This window comes from Polyodon spathula, chromosome 4, assembly GCF_017654505.1.
Source record: "Polyodon spathula isolate WHYD16114869_AA chromosome 4, ASM1765450v1, whole genome shotgun sequence".
Lineage (NCBI taxonomy): Eukaryota > Metazoa > Chordata > Actinopteri > Acipenseriformes > Polyodontidae > Polyodon > Polyodon spathula.
The window spans coordinates 34000692-34018181 of NC_054537.1; the positions used below are offsets into that span (position 1 = coordinate 34000692).

The following is a 17490-nucleotide window of genomic DNA, read 5'->3' on the forward strand; positions in this document are numbered from 1 at the left end:
TTAGAAATCAGTATCTCCCAAATGATTTCTGTATGTCTTCTGTTCTGTAGAAAAACACTACCTTGAGCTTCCATCTCAAAAGGGTTTATTTTTCATTCTAGCTGCAGTTTCACATAGCCTTGCGTATAAAATGTCAAACTTTCATAACCATTTTTTGTGATTTTTTTCTTTCTCAAACAGCAAAATCTCTTGTAGCGGTGTCAGTCAGACACTACATCAACACTAGAAATCCTTGAAACCAGAATTAGGAATCTTACCGGAAACTGCAGCACCGATCCCCTGAGACACAGCATCATTAAATAAGACAAAACCAACTGGAATGCAGACTGATCCAGTCTTCACACACCAGGAATCCTCACAGTCATACACAGGTGCAATGGTGTTTATTGGTTGTATTTTACCCAAAACCTGACAGCAAAACCACAATAAACAATAATGACGTAAAGTGAAACAGCAACGTGCTGGTGGCCAGTTTGGTGCTGACCTTCAGCTACAGCTCCAGATTGTGTTAGTAGAGAAAACAACAAACGTTTTCACCTTTCTCCCTTTAGGTTTTCTCTAACTTTTTACAAAGGAACAGATCCCTTTACTAAGTCCCCTTTTATTCCCTCACTCATGACCCCTTGGTTAATGAGCGCATCCGTTCCTCCAATCCGTGGATGCCACGCCATTTCCCGTCCAGGTCATTGAGTTTGTGCATCATAGCTCCGCCCCCTTTCCAGATGGCCGACTTCCACCTAACCCTGGGAATAAACTGTAATGTCATTCAGTCCAGGGTACTCTATTCCCTTTAAACAGCTCCCTTACAAATTGGCAGGGAGATCTAACGCCAAGAATAATTCGATCTCTGTCCCTGGTTAATTATATAATTGTCATTATATAAAAAAAGAATTAAAACTAAAAAGCTAAAAACAACTGGTGATTTTATATAACTAAACGAATATTACATTTTGTTAAAATGCGACAAAAACCTACCAGCATACAATTCTTTCTTCACCAATTTGAAATAACTTTGATAACACATAGTGTATTGATCACTAGTGAAAAAATCAGACAAAAGCAGGAAATACAGGCTGTACCTCGCAGAATGCATGGAAAGCAACTCTCAACTTGAGGTCCGGGAGCATGCTTATAAATCATATAATATAGTTTAATCTACTTACAGATGAGATTACAGCTTAGCTGGTGTAATGCAACAAGCAAGTTAACGTTACTTTATGAAAAAAATACACATGAACTATAAAACTCTAGTGTACTGCCAGCGGTTGCTACTGCTTTGGAAAAGGGCAAGGAGTGTGGTAACCCTTGAAGTATATCTGCTAACAAACACTACATTTAATACTCCCTTTGGATGGTGCTTGATGGGACCAGCCGCTGCGTAATACACTGCCATTCTACTGCTCATCTTAACACAGATGTACAACAAATGCAATTACTGGAGAAATGCCACCATGAATGTGTGACACCCACAACCAGACATAAAAAACCTAAATCAGAGATCATCTCAGTGGAAATAGTTACAGGATGTGGAGTTCAAAGCAGAAGAACACTGGCTCTGGAATACAAATCAAGTTCCTTTGGTGTCAGTACCATAGATACCAACAGACCTACATTTTTACCCTATACATATTTTTAGTAGTCATTGCTAGGATATGACGAACTTATCGTTAACCCACTAAATTACATGGATTCTGTAAAACATTACAGGATGTCTTTGGGGTTGGCAAGCAATGACACGTTACACCGCACTGTGGCAACCTATTGCTGACCTCAATATTACATTCCCCTGCCAGGGGGCATTCATATACTGTGGCAGCGATAAAAGGCGTTTTAGTTGCTAAATATAAGTGTGTATGTTTTTAAAAAGCTCACAAAAGGATACATTTAACAGGCTCGAATGGCAATATATAAAGTGCGAAGCATACAGAGTGAGATTTTCTGAAGTTGTTTCATACTAGTCCCTCAAAGCAATCTGGCATTTTTATTAACCTTGGTTTACATTGACAGCGAGTGACGCCATTGGCAACCCTCTGCACAACATAGCCCTCCCAATGTCCTGTCAACTTGACAATTGTGAATTAAAAAAATTCTTAATTTCCGGAAATCAGGTGCATCATAGTTACTTAGTATTAAATGCACAAAGAGAAGAGACTTGATCCCTATGTATATATCCAGTTGTTGTGATCACATTAACACAGGTCCTCTTAACTCACAAAACTAAACTGACATCATTAGGACAAATGCAAATCAATACAGAAAATCTGTTTAATTAGTAACCAGGTACGTTGCATAGGTTACAACTCAAATAAAACCAAACCGCACACAGTACAGCTGGAAGTTAAAATGGGAATAAGAAAAGGAAAACAGAAAGGGGCTTCCAATCTTGTTCTTTAAAAGAACACAAACTGCTTACAAATACTACTTTAAAAAAGTCTCCTCAGTCAACGTAACTGTACCAGAAAAGCATACTGTCACTTAAGTGCTGCCGAGGACATAGTCACCCAGAATCACCGAATTACATTTGAAGCAAAGCTGCGCTATTTACTTTGAAACTAGACTTCATAATTAAACATACATTTCAATTTCCATGCTTCAGAAAGCCAATGCATGCTACAAGATGCCATCTGAAGATTAATGAAAGCTTTGAGAAAGAAAAAAAAAAAAGCAGCAGCAGCAGCAGAAACAGTAGCATCCCCTTGGGAAATGTAATACAGCAAACAATTCCTGCACACTAAAAAAAAGAACACCACATGCAATTCGCAGGCTGTGGACAAAAAAAAAAAAAAAAAATGCATCTGAAAAATGTATTCACCAACGGGAAAACAGTGGAGAAGGAAATAAAAAATAAATAAATAAATAAAACTCTCACTCTTACAACTGGATATAAATTTCTAACTGCTTGACTGCTTGCCTCAGGGAGGCAGAAAAAGGGCTTAAGCAAATGTATTATTATCACGGCACTTTTCAGCGATGAAGAAATCAGGTTAGAGAGTCTTCTATAGCAGTATAGGGATATTTATTGCTCCATATCCCCCTACAGACTGCTTCACTACTGGCAGCTTTTTTTTCCTCTTTCTCTCGCTGCAGTGTTTCTAAGTATAGTGTCAGCTGCAACGGGCTCCACCATATGTAGCACAATCTCAGTGTTAAGAAGGACAAGAGAAAAAAAAAAAAAAAACAGGAAAATATAAGTGGAAACATGAGAGACCACTTTATTTGGCTGTGCTAAAAATAGCCCGGCGAATGGCAAGAGCCGCGCCGGGGATCACTGCAGGATGAGCAATCAATAGGCGGAGAGCGGGATGGAGGCTCCCCCTGGTCTTGGATCGACAATTGACAGCTGAGAGACTATTTTTTGCTATGGTTGACTAAATATGGTCAGGGAGGAGAGACACTGGAGAGGCTGCTCTGCCTGAGAGTGCATGTTTCAAATGCTTAGCTGCCTATAAAGCTCTAACAGTTTTGCTTGTGCCCTCTGAGTGTGAAATGCCAGCCGGCTTCTCTCTCTCATTCTCGCTCGCTCTCTCTCTCTCTCTCTCTCTCTCTGCGGCGTATGTGGGATCTCCCCTGTTGACCTCCTCCCCCCTCCAGGAGACATGACCCCTGCAGACTGGAAAGATACTTCCTCCTCACAGATGGTTGACACTGCTTTTTATTTTATTTTTTTTTAACAAAATCCCCAAAAAAGAAACAAAAACCAACCAACTAACTAAATAAATAAAAGGCACAAGATGACGCAGTGATTAAAAAAAAAAAAAAAAGAACAAACAGAAGATTTTTTTTTTTTGTTCTTGCTGTTCCTATCGCTTTTTCTTCCTTTTGTGTCTCAACTTTTCATCCTGAGCTATGCAATGGAACTTTCTCTTTAACAATCCGTTCTAAAATGGCAAAAAAACCTACAGCTCTACAGCTTACGCTAAGCAACCTAAACAAACCAAACAGCAGATGTTCCTGCTACTGTGCAAAACTGCTTCCAGCAACGTATCCATATGAAGGTGCTCACATAGCGTACAAGAACAGGTGCAGGTAAAAGGGAAAAAAAAACATTCATTAACACTTTGACACAGTAGCATTGGGAAACGAAATCATCATATACATACATGTTTTTTTTGAGCGTTGCTTTTTTATTTTCTATTTTTTTTGCAACATGCTTTGGTATGAAATGTGCTTTTCTTTTTTCCCTCCTCCTACAAGGTAAGGCTATATTGACACGAGAGGGGGGGGGGTCGTCTGGTGGGGGTAAGGGGGAGGGGGAGAGGAGGGGGCGAGTCTAGAGAAGCTGATTCAGCGAGTAGAGAGTGCACTCTGGATGTGATGGCTGCTGCAGATGTATCTCTCTGTAGGTCACTAGCTCTGTTCTAACCGCAAAAGCTGCATGACACTAACTGGACAGGTAATATACGCTAATGCTCGGAAGGGCCTGCAATTACCTTGACTTTTCTCTCTGGAAGTCGTCGGTGATGAACTGCATGACTTGCTTGTACGTAAATGTGTTGGAGGAATTTACACCCTTCTGTAATTGAGGAGAAGTTCCAGGGATACCTTTCTCAAGAAAAAAAAAAGTTGGTAGCTCTTCCGAAAAAAAAATAAAAAATAAAATACAAAAAACTGTTGCAACCCCACAGGCTGACCTGGAATGTACTGCTGCAGTGAATTGCTTAGCTCATGAGCTGTTGTTGTTAACTTGCTGTCTAATGATAGGCTCATTAACTTTACCTTCGAATCGTGGAATCTGTTTGCCGCCTCTGTTAGAATTATGAACAAGTATGCTCAATGTACTGTATGGCTGCTTCCATGTTCAAATATGATTGTTTAGCAATTTGGCTACACCTGTTATGGCTTTTTCTCTTTATTTTTTGTTAAAGTTGCGTTCCTATTGAAAAGTTCAGTGATAAAGGCTGATCTCTTTAATTCCAGCTCGGTGACTGCTGTTGAGATAAGATCTTGACGCTGATGTTAAGGATTCAATGAAAGTACTGCGAGGTAGAAGAAAAAAATAGCTAGCTTTTCTTTTATTTATTTTTTTTAGTGGGGGGTGGGAGGGGAGTAGTGTTTACCTGAATGATTGTTTCTAGATGCGAGTCATAGCCTTAACCCAAAATGCTCAGGATAGTAACCCAGTTTTTCCTCCACAGTCTGCATGCTGTAATCGTAATGCTGCATTGCTGTTTCTCCTGGTGCTGCTGTGTAATTCTCCAGCTATCCTCTGATTTGTTCTTGATCAGCTGCACTAGCTTTTTATCATGAGCTGCAGGAATTTTGCTCTTGCTGCTCTCCCCCTTTCTATCGGCAGACTGTGAAATTTCCTAAACGGGATGTCATACTTCTGACTAAAGCACCCCCCTTCCCCCAAACATTTTCCATTGTTTTATTTTTCACACCCATTGCAAAACAATGACCAACCAACTATCAACCTTTTTTCTTCCATTGCTTTTTTTATTTTACAACAAAGAAACCAGACTCGAAGCATGTTAATCTTTGCAACTGCTTACAATATAACTTTTTTTTTTTACTGCTCTATGGTTCTGCAGTTGGTTCAGAGCCGCTGGGGCAGTATTTACTTGTGGAATGTGAGGAGAGGGTAAAATTCATTAGCAACCTGCTGAACATTTCACATTTCTATGCAAATGGGTATTGATCTGCTGAGCCTGGAATAGACCGGTGTCCTTGGAATAAACAGAAGCAGGTGAGTGGCTGAAAAAAAAAAAAAAAGTATCATGCCATTCCAGAAGTGCTGAATGAGCACTAGCGCCTGCATGTGACCTCTGGTCTGCCTATAGCCAAAATCCTGGTCACAATAGCTTCCTGTTCCAGCAGGATCACCCCCTTTTCAAACATTAGCACCGTTGTTACAACATTGTCGAGGAGGTGATTTGGTCCCGGCATGTGGCCCTCCGACTACGTCTGGAAGGAGGGGGGGGGGGGGGGGGGGGGACAGGGACGGGGACAGAAAAAAAAAAAAAAAAAAAAAAAAAAAAAGGGATGTGTTGATGAAGCCATTTGGCTTGAAGAACTCCCAAATTTCCAGGACACTCCAATCAAGTTTGCAATGGACAAGACTAAGGAAGAGGGCAAGAGAGCAAGCAAGTCACCATTCAGGCAGTTCTAAAGAAAAAAAAATGAACAGGAAAAAAAAAAAAACACATCTGCAAGGACGATCTAACCCTGCTCGGCAAATACTTGGCTTTTTTTTCTTTAAATACAATTTTTTTCCCAGCTCTCTGGAGGATAGATGGGGTCATCGGCAGATACTGTACGGTATGGATTGTAAAAGATTTCATGCATATATGTAAGGCAAGGAATGTTTAGTTCAGGTGGGTGGAAAAAACCCCTTGAGGACATGCTTTTCCTTGAAAGTCACCTTATGTTAATATAATCAAAACTGCACTTGTGTTTTAATGCCAGGTCCTGCCATGCTGTGTAGACTTACAATGCAAATTATTATGCAATTATTTTAATTTTATTGGTGTACTTTAACCACCATGTAAAGTTTAAGTGAAATAGATGGGAGATTGTGAAGCTTTCTCGGCACGGATACCAGCATTGCGCCTGCCCGGGGTACATACTTCTTTATGTACCCATATGAACATACAAAAGTTATGGAATGTAAAGAAGTATGTATTTTTGGTGGGGCACTGAGCAACAAAACAAGAATTATTATGGATCTCTGAACTGCAATTTTGTTTTGCCTTTGAACTTTAGGAGGCAGTTAGGCGTGTGAGGGTTTAGAGCAAGATAATTCATTTAATAACAGTGCAGCGATGAACAGTAACTAACTTTTTGCTGCTTTACTTTAATACTATATTCGGTTCTGGAGGTATTTTGAGGGCATGCAGAGGTGTACAAGTCTTAATGAACTGACTGTACCAGTAAGACCTCGCAACGAACAGGATGACAGACAGAGTTAAAAACGAGTCCTCTTTCTTCTAAAGCAGCAGAAGCTACTCTTTCCCAAGTGTGTCAGTGATACTGTGTAAAACTACAGATATGTATAATAAGCAACTGTCACTTTAAATTCAATATTTATATATTACACATACTGCATTTGGTAGAACACAGATTTGTGGTAAACCATCACATTTTGACCAAATGGAATGCAACAGCTCTTTTTTTTTTTTTTTTTGCATAAATAGAAGGAACCCCCCCGCCCCCCTTTTTTTCCATGCCTGCTCCTCTCACCTCCACCCCATTGTTAATGTTTGCTTTGACAAATCACTTGCTGAAGTGCACAGTCAGATGAGTGCATGGAAAGTGACAATGCAGAGATTTCTGGATTGTGTCTGCCAGTCAGCTGATTTCTATTGTCGACAGCTTCATAAAATAAAGGATGCAATGATGGATTGCTGCACCCATCTAACTGCCTTTTTTCTGTAGCACTTTGTACAAAACAGAACAATTAAACTGAACAATGAATGCAAATCCCAACATTGCCATTGTATATGACCTTGGGCAAGTCACTCCTCTTCTACCCAGTGCCTCAGTCAGTCCACACCCCAGCTGTCAAACTTGGTAGCACTAGGGGTCCCACTGATATGATGCCTCTCACTTCGGCTACCCTTGACAGCAATGTTCAAATAGGTTACAATCCTGTAACTGAATTGCACCTTCTCCTGTCTGTCTTTGTAGAAAAAGTCAATTGTAATCAAAAAGTATATATTCTCTTCAAAATTAAACTTGTCAAAATGCAACTTTACAGTTAACAGTTATAAAGACAACAGAAAAGTAAAAAAAAAAGCCCGAAGTAGTTCACACAGTTGAGCTGCTTTGTATGGCCTGATCACACTGATAACCTGCATGATTTTATTCAGCTTATTCCGAGCCATAGGCAAGTCAGTTAAAGTAAACATAAAATCCTTAGTCGATGCATGTTGTGCTGCACAGCCACAAAGCATGAAAAGCAATAATACTGAAAGATATTTGAAGTTGAGTTATAAAAATAAATAAATAAATAAATATTCATTCATACCATTACACAGCTACGCTGACAAGGCTGAATATGCTTTGGAAATAAATGACAGTGCACATTTTTATAGCTAAAAGAGCTATCATCAGACAGGGACAACTGCCCATCACTACATGACTACTTTACATTAAACTATCACCGATAACAGGCATGGCCACTCAAGCTCTGAAATGCCATATCCATCACTGGCATCAGCTGCTGCTTTTCTATTTTTTGCCCCTTGTTTACATTACTGAGAACACAGTGAACCCTGGGCATGTGCTGACACCGACGTATCAGACATTTCCAAGCGGCTGACTGACACAGAGAACAGATGCTGACATTATCAAATGCTGTACTGCTTTTTTTTCCATTGACTTCTCTTGCCCTGATATGGCCAATGTATGAAACAGAGGAGCCATCCAAAAGCACACTTGAGCAGCTGGAAGTGTACTAGATCACCAGCACAGGAGGGAGGAATGGGGGCATATAAATAGAGTTGGTTTTATAGGCGCTTCGTTGGTAAAGTCCAAATTGAGCTGCACCTGCTTCTGCTGCCTTTGCCTTGGACCAGGTGGTGTAAAGAACAGCATTCCTTACACTGTGCCTTATCATAAAACAGGTGAAGTTAGCTTGTTCTAGGTTCAGCTACAACTAGCAATAGACAACTAGTGCTTGACCTTGGCTGTTACCACCCCTCCCTCCCCCCCCCCCCCCATCTGCCTCCCCATTTAACAAAGGAGAGGCAAGTGAAAGAAAGCACTTCCTAAACAATCACTTATTACAATGCCATTTTCTTAAACATATAGTCTACAAGATCATGCTTTTAGACCTCTCAGTTTGAAACCTACTAAAAAACTGCCTTACACACTGCAAATGCATTTTAGGCAGTAGTCTAAGATGACAGGGGGACCTCATTCCTGTTTTAATAACCAATGCTGCCATAATTAAGCACTAATATTAGGCTATCACTCAAAACAATTAACTAATGAATTAATCCAAGCACTCTTACAGAATGAACCACCTCACCCAAGGCATCACATGAAACCTGTAGTCAAGAAATTGTTGCTCATAAGCAATCTGACTTGTGACCTAGAATAAGCACAAAGTGTGTGTGAAACTATCCATCAGGATCAAGTAATTGCTACATTACCAGAACACATTCCACTGAAGTGTGATTTGCGCATTATTGTTTGTAACATTTTACTTGAAGACATTTCTCTTTTTCTAGCAAAAACGTCGAGACAATGAAAAAAGGAGCCTTTCCATCTGCACAGTATAATTTTCTGCAGATCTGTTTCTGAAGCATTAAAATGCACTTTAAGAAGTTGGGATTGATAAAATGATACTTCTCCAGTGCTCTCTTGGCATCACTATGTGCCGTACCCACCACAGACAAAGAACACTTGACACTTGCAGCATTAACATGTGCTTTTTTGATTTCTTTCTAACACTTGGGTTCAAATCTACCTTCCAATGCTTTGCTAAAGCTGGTAAAATGGAACCAAATCACCTCTTCAATGGATTTGGTCCCCTTCAACCAGCTGTAGCTATGCATTGATCACTACAGGACAGAATTCCTCAAATAGGTGGGAAGAGTTTTGTCTTAAATTTGTCTTTGGTTCTCCCCATAGGTACAAAACACAGATCAGCCTCTGTAACACTGTGCATTTTTAGCTTACCTTCCCCTTATTACTACTGTCAATTTCTTTGTACTATCTGTTTTTGCTCTGTGAAGATGTATGTTTTTTTTTTTTTCAGCTTGCATACAGCTTTGCATCAATACACCATTGATTGGTGCTGGTTAATAATGCATTGTTCTATGTTCAGTATTATATGACTGCATTAAAAATAAAAAAATACTTAAATTAAAATCTACTGTCATACTTAATAGGCTTTATATTTGATCTTCTGACATTTAACCTTGTGAAAACACTTCTGAACAGTTACAAGGCAAGGTTTTTGGTGGTGTTACAGCATGCACAAGGGGCATTTAAAAGAAGGTTTTGAACAGCTGGGAACTAAATCATAAAAATTATTTTGTCAACGGAAAAATATTTGGTCAGAGAAACAGTTAACATGTGTAATCGAAGTGTGTCCCAAAGCAAATATAACAGGATTGATCTAAAAATGTTTACGGCACAAGCAAGTAGTGACAACAACATTCATTTCACGTGTTTTAAGTGCCCAACTTTCACTCAAACAATGCCTCAAACAGATGGAAACCAGATGTAGTTTTACACGGCACTTCGTACACAAATCACTGCTTGCTTCCATTAACCTGCATATAATAGAAGATCTGACAGCAAAGCGTTACATTTCTTACCTTGTGCCCCGTAACATTAAATAGAACAAAGTAGGGGAAACATAGCAGTTCCATCAGTACCTGTGCACTATCTAAGACAACATGTACCCTGTTCATGCCCAAACCATGTTCATATGAACTGAAATCTATATAAATTTGTATATGGTGCATTTGTCCTTTAAATAACCAAACATTTTTCTTAAAAGATAGCTGACTGCTGCTCCTTTTCCTATAAAAAATAAACAAACAGGTTTAAAGGGCAACAGGGAAAATGAAACAAAACCATTTCCAGAGGATGAGACTGCGTGACCGTCATCTATTGCTTCCTGCCACCTAGCACTGAAGAAAGAGTTTTAAAACAGGCAAAACCATTCCAAACAATTTACCCATGCCTGTAGCAATTCCACTGAAACCATTCTAGACCTCAATAATAATGGCAACACATTCTGGATGTTCATTTGATTTTGTATTCTCTCCTGGAAAACCGCCTGAGAGGTTTTCCATCCCTCCCACAAAAACAATATTTAATCCATTTCTTAAGAATGACCACAAACACATTAAATCTGCACCACCTATGTAATACTGCACAATATATATATATAATTGAATTAGGTTTGTTGGCAGAAATCTCGGAATGCCCAAAACTTTACAATTAGTCTATTTTTTTTCTAAAACAAAAAACAGCAAATTTTCATGTTTTTTTTTTTTTTTTTTTTGTGCTTTTAATGAGGTGAAATTAAATCAATTGTTTGAGATCGTCACGGAAAAGCTGTGAACGGAGACATATTATATTGCCGCACAAGGCAAATCTACATGACAACTGGGAAAAGAGGTTATCATGAGAACGCTATATATTGATCACTGCTTTACAGTTTGCATTGTAAGAATTCTAAGAATTTAGCTCAGCTCTGGATGTTTGCCTGCTGCGAATACTACTTGGAAGCCAGACCTGCTCTACCCTTTTGAAAAATTAAATGCAATCCCAATTTGCTAGGTGTGGCTGCAAAAGATCACCAAGTGACATATTATTCCTCTCTCTACTTAAAAATGTATGTCTGCCATCCTGTGCACAGCAACGGTGCTAACATTATACAACCAGAACAAAAAAATCAAATCTAATAGCCAACAGCAAAAATACATCACTAGACCACGTGCTTGCGTACATATAAACAACCAATTAATCCATACACAATTAATCACTGCACAGGCTCCCCATGTATGCAGATGTATCATGTGCAGAAGATAATTGGTTAATAACATAGTGTTCGGTATAGATAACATTGTTGTTTTCAAAGGCTGCCTGACAGTAAATTACAAGCTGTAGGATCTTGCCAGAAAAAAAATGGGCATACAAAAGTGCCCTTGGGACCATCAATGTAAAAACCGCAGCTATTTCAAATGAAATAAAAAACACCGGAACACAACTAACCTGAACAGAGCCAGAAGTCTACATATATTTGTATTGTTAGCTGTAATGTAAACAGCCTGAAGCAATAGCTGAACAGTAAAACTACAGAATTATTTTATTTATACCAACCAACCCAATGCAAAATAAATATTGCGGGTTTGATACAATAGATCAACAAACTACTAGTGCAGGATTGTCCGAGGTAAATATGAGACATTTAAAACATTGCGGGGGTGAAACTATTTATACAGCTTATGGAATGAAACCAAGGACATTATGTTGGCTAAATTTTGCCAGTGCTAACTGCGCATCTCCCCTTCTTTAGCATGCATTGGAGGATCAATGTTCATATGATCTTAGGTGTTAGGACACGAGGCACCACACAATTGGATGCTTGGAATTCTGATGAATAATTTGCATACAATGATACTTCAGTAGGATAAAAATGATTTTAAAAAAAGGAATATTTCTTTACAACACGGCAAGAACCATGCTGAGAGAGACCAAACATACAATAATTAGTCATGTCCAAAGGTTGATTTTTGTTTTATGAACATGACATTTGGATTTAACCTAAGAGTAGGAGAGAGAATAAGAATTGCCGCACATATACTCCAGATATCCCAAACTGAATAAATCTCAACACCAGTAGTAATAAGGTCTAATAAACTGTATGTTTTAAACCAGCAAAACGTTTTGTATTAAAGTATACCTGCTTACATTCTAGCAGACTTCCAAGTTCAAGGACACCAAAAGAGAGTTAAAACTAATTGATCTCTGAAGGTTATTTCAGCCATGTTGATAAACAGCAAATAAATCCATGTGCAAATGTCAGTAGCATCTAAGCAATAATCACCAAGTTCTAAACAAATCACAACTCGCCTGTACGCATCCAAATAAAAGAATACATGTGCATACTTCTGCCATGCAACTCAGTTTGGAATTAAAGACACGTGTGGTGTACAAGCACCGACCCTCTCCCTTTCTTTCCCAAGGTGTTACTTTATGGGTTTTGTTTCCATGAAGCACCCGGGGGGGGGGGAAAGAGAAGACGATGGAAAGTTTCAGGCTTCCTACCTGGGGTTCCCTCGCAGCGCAGCATGATGAAGCGCATTAAATCCATTGTTGTTTGTGATGGTGACGTCAGCCCCGGCCTCCAAAAGCACAGACAGCATATCATCCCGCTTCTTACTGATGGCGTCATGAAGAGGGGTGTCTCCTTCAGAGTCCTGCACATCATTAATACATGCCTCAAGTTTAGTATCAAGCATTGGATTTAAAAATTATTTTGTTTCAGTCAGGTGTTTAATGCACTAAAGCATGGTCTGAATTGTGAAGTGTTCCCCCATTTTTCATTATGTTTGTGCATAGGGGTATGTTCAAAATGTACATTTACTAACATTTTTAAAAAGGGATCATTGAAGTGTGCGAACTGGTTGTTCTTAAAATCATCCTATATTTTGTACAAACTTAAACGTACTTATATTTATTACGAAGTGAAATGTATGGGTAACCACATAACCTCCAACAGTATATAGAAGAAAAAAGATCACATCCATGACCGGATGTCTCAAATATGTCTCAAATATCCATCAGTAATGAGCCTTGATCTGCAAATGTAAATAGATCAATAAAACACACAAATATGTGTAGAATTGTTGGGAGTTGCAAAAACAAGTGATGTTTTAAAGTTAAGAAACTTGAGCGCAAAAATATGAGCATGATCCCGCTATATAAAGTGCTGTTACCCAACAGTAAACATGTTATTCAAATCAGTAATGTCAGCTCGATTCATACATTGGTACCTGGGCAGCTGCCTGTTTCAACAAGTGGATAATGATTGCAAGGGAAGTGAGGAAATATACAGCTGGAAATACATGTACTGGATGTTAAAGACAAGAGTATATAGGAGTATTCTAAATGCAGTTACAGCAGCTATAAAAAAAATTAAAAAGCATGGCTATATAATTGACAATGTATATATGTGTAGTTTTCTTTTTCAACAAAATGTACTTGAGCATAGTGTGTGCAGTGATATTAAAATCAGAAGACTGTGTTGATAAAATATCAAATGCACAGCAATTATTCTACATGAATATCCCATGCAATCAGTGAATTGGTTAGTGGTAAGGAAATCAAAGGCTGCCTGGCCTTTTTGTTATAGTTCACAGGCTAAATTGACTTTGACTGAGCGCTGGGGAGAGGAAGGGGTTAAAATGATAATACAAAAGCTGGATAGAAACTGTGTGAGGCCACACATCTGTGTTTCTTTGGGATTATAAAACAGTGGAACAGTTGGTATTGTTCCAGAACAGAATGGAGGGATGTTATAAATGGGGAAGGGGATTGTCCACAGGAGGGAAAATTAGGGAAAAGGTACCCTTTTCAAACAAAACTTTGCAGCAAGCAACAATGAAGCAGAGGGTGTAGAGTGAAAAAAAAGTAAAAGGACCAGAAATACAAAAAATGTTGGTCTTGCCTTAGCGGTAATGTTCAATGCCTTACCAACCAGAACAGCTTGGGTTATATGAATTAAATATATTCCGCATGAATTTCTTATTCACTGCTATTAAACTGTGAAGGGGTTTTATGATCGTAGTGCAGTGTCATTTCATCATCATCTGACAGCACATCATTTTTATTTCAAATGGGACATTTAAAAATGTACTAGAAACACAAAAATGTAGCCTGTATGTGGAAAACCTTAAGCACTTGTGATTAAGGGGGAGGGGGAGGGGATATTTCATTGGAAACAACAGGAATAAGCTATGTATAAAACGTGCACATTAGAAGAGCATAAAGCATCTCTACAGAGTCTGTTGAACTTATGAGGGGTTTTCTAAATGCTACAGAAGACTTATAAACCTCTATAAACCCAGTGATGGTGTGAAAGCGTAATTGCATCTAAAATGAAATAAAAACAGGCTTAGGGAGTATTATTATTTTTTTTTACCTGAAGACTGGGATGGCAGCCAAAGTCCAGCAAAGTCTTAACAACTTGAAGATGACCTTTATTTACTGCAATGTGTAAAGGAGTCTGTCTGCGCTTGTTTCGAGCATTCAGATCCGCACCTCCTCTGTGCAAAACCTCAATTACCGACCCTTCATCTCCAAAAGCTGCATGGTGCACAGCCCTGTCTCCATCTTTGTCCTAAAATACACACATACCACTGTTTTAACTCTATTGCCTTCTCCCTGCCTGCCAGAACATTTATGCAGCCTCTGTTTCTATATGCAGGAACAAAGGTGCAGTATCCCCTTGAAAATACTGATCTGAGTTTTCTTCAGCTCACTAAATAAAATACAGGGCCCCGTTTACTGCAAAGGCTGCTGTAGTGTTGACACTGCATTTATAGGCCACAAGCACACCTTACCAAGATTCAATAGATTTGGTTTCATAAAATAGCACACTGCTTATCATCCTAGGAGGTGCCTGACATATACATTTTGTCTAATATATACCTAAATTATGGGTTCTAAATGCAAATGTGTGTGTACATGAGAAATGTCTGACTTCAACAAGTGTTCAAACAAGAACATGCCAAAAATACCAAAAGCTGCTTTTGTAATTTGCTTTAGTCTGATCTTCTAAAGTTGAAGTTGCCAATTTCTACTAGATAGGAATAAATACACAAATGTGCATACCTGTATATACAGAAATGTAGAAGTGACACATTTTAATAATTTAAAGTCACTAAAAATGTGTATTACATTGTGAGTTTAGAAGGTCACCTTGGGATAGTTTAGTTAAGACATTCCAATTCCTATATCTTCAAATCTAACCTACAGTTTAAGGCAACCTATATATATATATATATATATATATATATATATATATATATATATATATATATATAAATATATATATAATAAATCATTTTTTGGCTTGCTTTCAGTGAAATTGGCTGAGCGCCTAGATTACTGCAAAAGTCAACTTGCACACAGTGAGCTAGCAAGAGCAACACATTTATTGTAAATCTTTGAATAAGTTTACCAATACTAAAATACATTTAAGATTAAACACTGTAGCTTTATAAAAAACACTTCATTCATGCTGGTTTAGTTTCTTTTTTTTATAGTAAACCAACTACAAGTTTTAAATCCAAACAATAGCTTTTAATTCAAATATGTAACTGTAACTTGTAATTCTCTTATGATGTGATACAAAACAGAACATTAAAAGATACTAATCTCCTGTTTTACAGCACATGCAGCATATTCCAAACCTTAAAAGGGTAACAGTGAGCTAAGCGTCAATAAAAAACAGGGTTACAAACGCTGAAAGGGAATGAAATGTCCTGGTTAGCTTTTAAACAGCTGAACATACCTCTGCTTCTAAGTCAACGCTGTGCTTGAGCAGTAATTTTAATACGTCCACATGTCCATTTTGACTGGCTGCCTGCATAGCGTTGTGCCCAGCACACTGTCCGTTAACCTAAAACACATCAGTAAGAAACTCACAGGTTAGACCTAAAGGATATGAAACACGAACATGAATTCCTCTCTTGGGAATTAATGGGGCATCAACATGCCAGCGTTTCTTGGTCTATCCACCACCTGCTGCATGCAATCATTCTTCTGAAAAGCAAGGGGCACATAGCCAACTTTGATTAATTGGCACAAGGTAAAACGGGTCCAAATAATAAAAACAAAATAAGAAAATGTGCTGTAAAATGGAGAACAAAAAGCTAGAAATTAACATTTTATGTTAACAAGCCTTTTTCTGGGAACAATACCTGCGGGGAAAATAAACAAAAATTAGCAAATGAATATGTATTGGAAGTTGACCATAATAGAATAGCTATAATAAAGAGAACCCACACTTTTTACCCCCATACAACCTTTAAGCACAAACATCCTTATATTTCTGTGTATGTTTTAGAACTTCACAGTGCCTACGATAGGATCAGACAACCATTACTTATAAAAAGCACTTCACTACACTAAGCAGGGACCAGCATGCACCATTCAACTCTATCTCTCCTTATCAACAAGATGTCAATTAGAGCCAACCACCAGTTGTGCCAGACCCCTGTCCACTATGAACTGGGACTACCAGAACTGGCTTCACACACTATAGGGCCTACTGAGAGCAACCAGAGAGAAATCACCTTCCCAGTGTTGCCAGGGAACAAAACCAGCAGCCTAACGATGAAAGGCCCTGCGTCTGACTGCCAATCCACTGCGACGCAGTCTCCAACAACTTCCATTTAGTTAGGTACTTTTAAAACATTTGCTCTGGTTTTGTCGAATATAATTTTACACTTGAACAAAGAAAAGTGATGGTGCTTTAGTAGTCAATTTTACTGCCATGATTGGCAGTCCAGCGTGTTTAAAGAACAGGATGCAAACTCAAAATAATGAAGCATTGTCTACAATAAGTATTTCACATTCCATTTTTTTCCCCCCTTAGTTGGTCCATCCCTTAAACAGCAAGTAGCGGGTTTCCAAAAAATACAGCGTTATCAGTTGCTACAAATGTTTGAATAACGTGCCAGTATTTTTTCTTTTCATTGTTAACATCCTTTAAAGTCTGTTTCCAAGCTCTTTTCAAAATGTCTGCTCTAGTGCACTGGGTTTTTTTGAGATCTGTCCTATAAAATCACTGCAGGAAGAGGGATTAAATTTAACAAAAAAAAAAAAAGTGACAGAGCTTACGTTAAATTGTACAGTACATGTTCAGTGCATCTAGAGAGTATAATTCGTGTTTTAACCCTGGACGTTTCTTTATTGGTGGCTGATAAATGAAGCATGTATTATTCTTAGAGGAAATTAGTAAAATTATTTTTAACCTTATGATGCTGTCAATCTCATTTGTTTTCCAGATTTGTCTTT

General features: G+C 38.4%; 1 protein-coding gene across 2 annotated transcripts in view; it reads right to left on the reverse strand.

Moving 5' to 3' along the window:
* Nucleotides 1-17490, reverse strand: part of LOC121314448 (E3 ubiquitin-protein ligase mib1) — a 94832-nt gene that overhangs the window by 39960 nt on the left and 37382 nt on the right. For both annotated transcript variants that reach the window (XM_041247734.1, XM_041247733.1), the window contains exons 10-12: nt 15983-16090; nt 14609-14806; nt 12733-12884 (exon numbers count right to left, since the gene is read on the reverse strand). In XM_041247734.1, coding sequence (XP_041103668.1) covers nt 12733-12884; nt 14609-14806; nt 15983-16090 — 458 coding nt within the window. The remainder of the gene's footprint in view (nt 1-12732; nt 12885-14608; nt 14807-15982; nt 16091-17490) is intronic.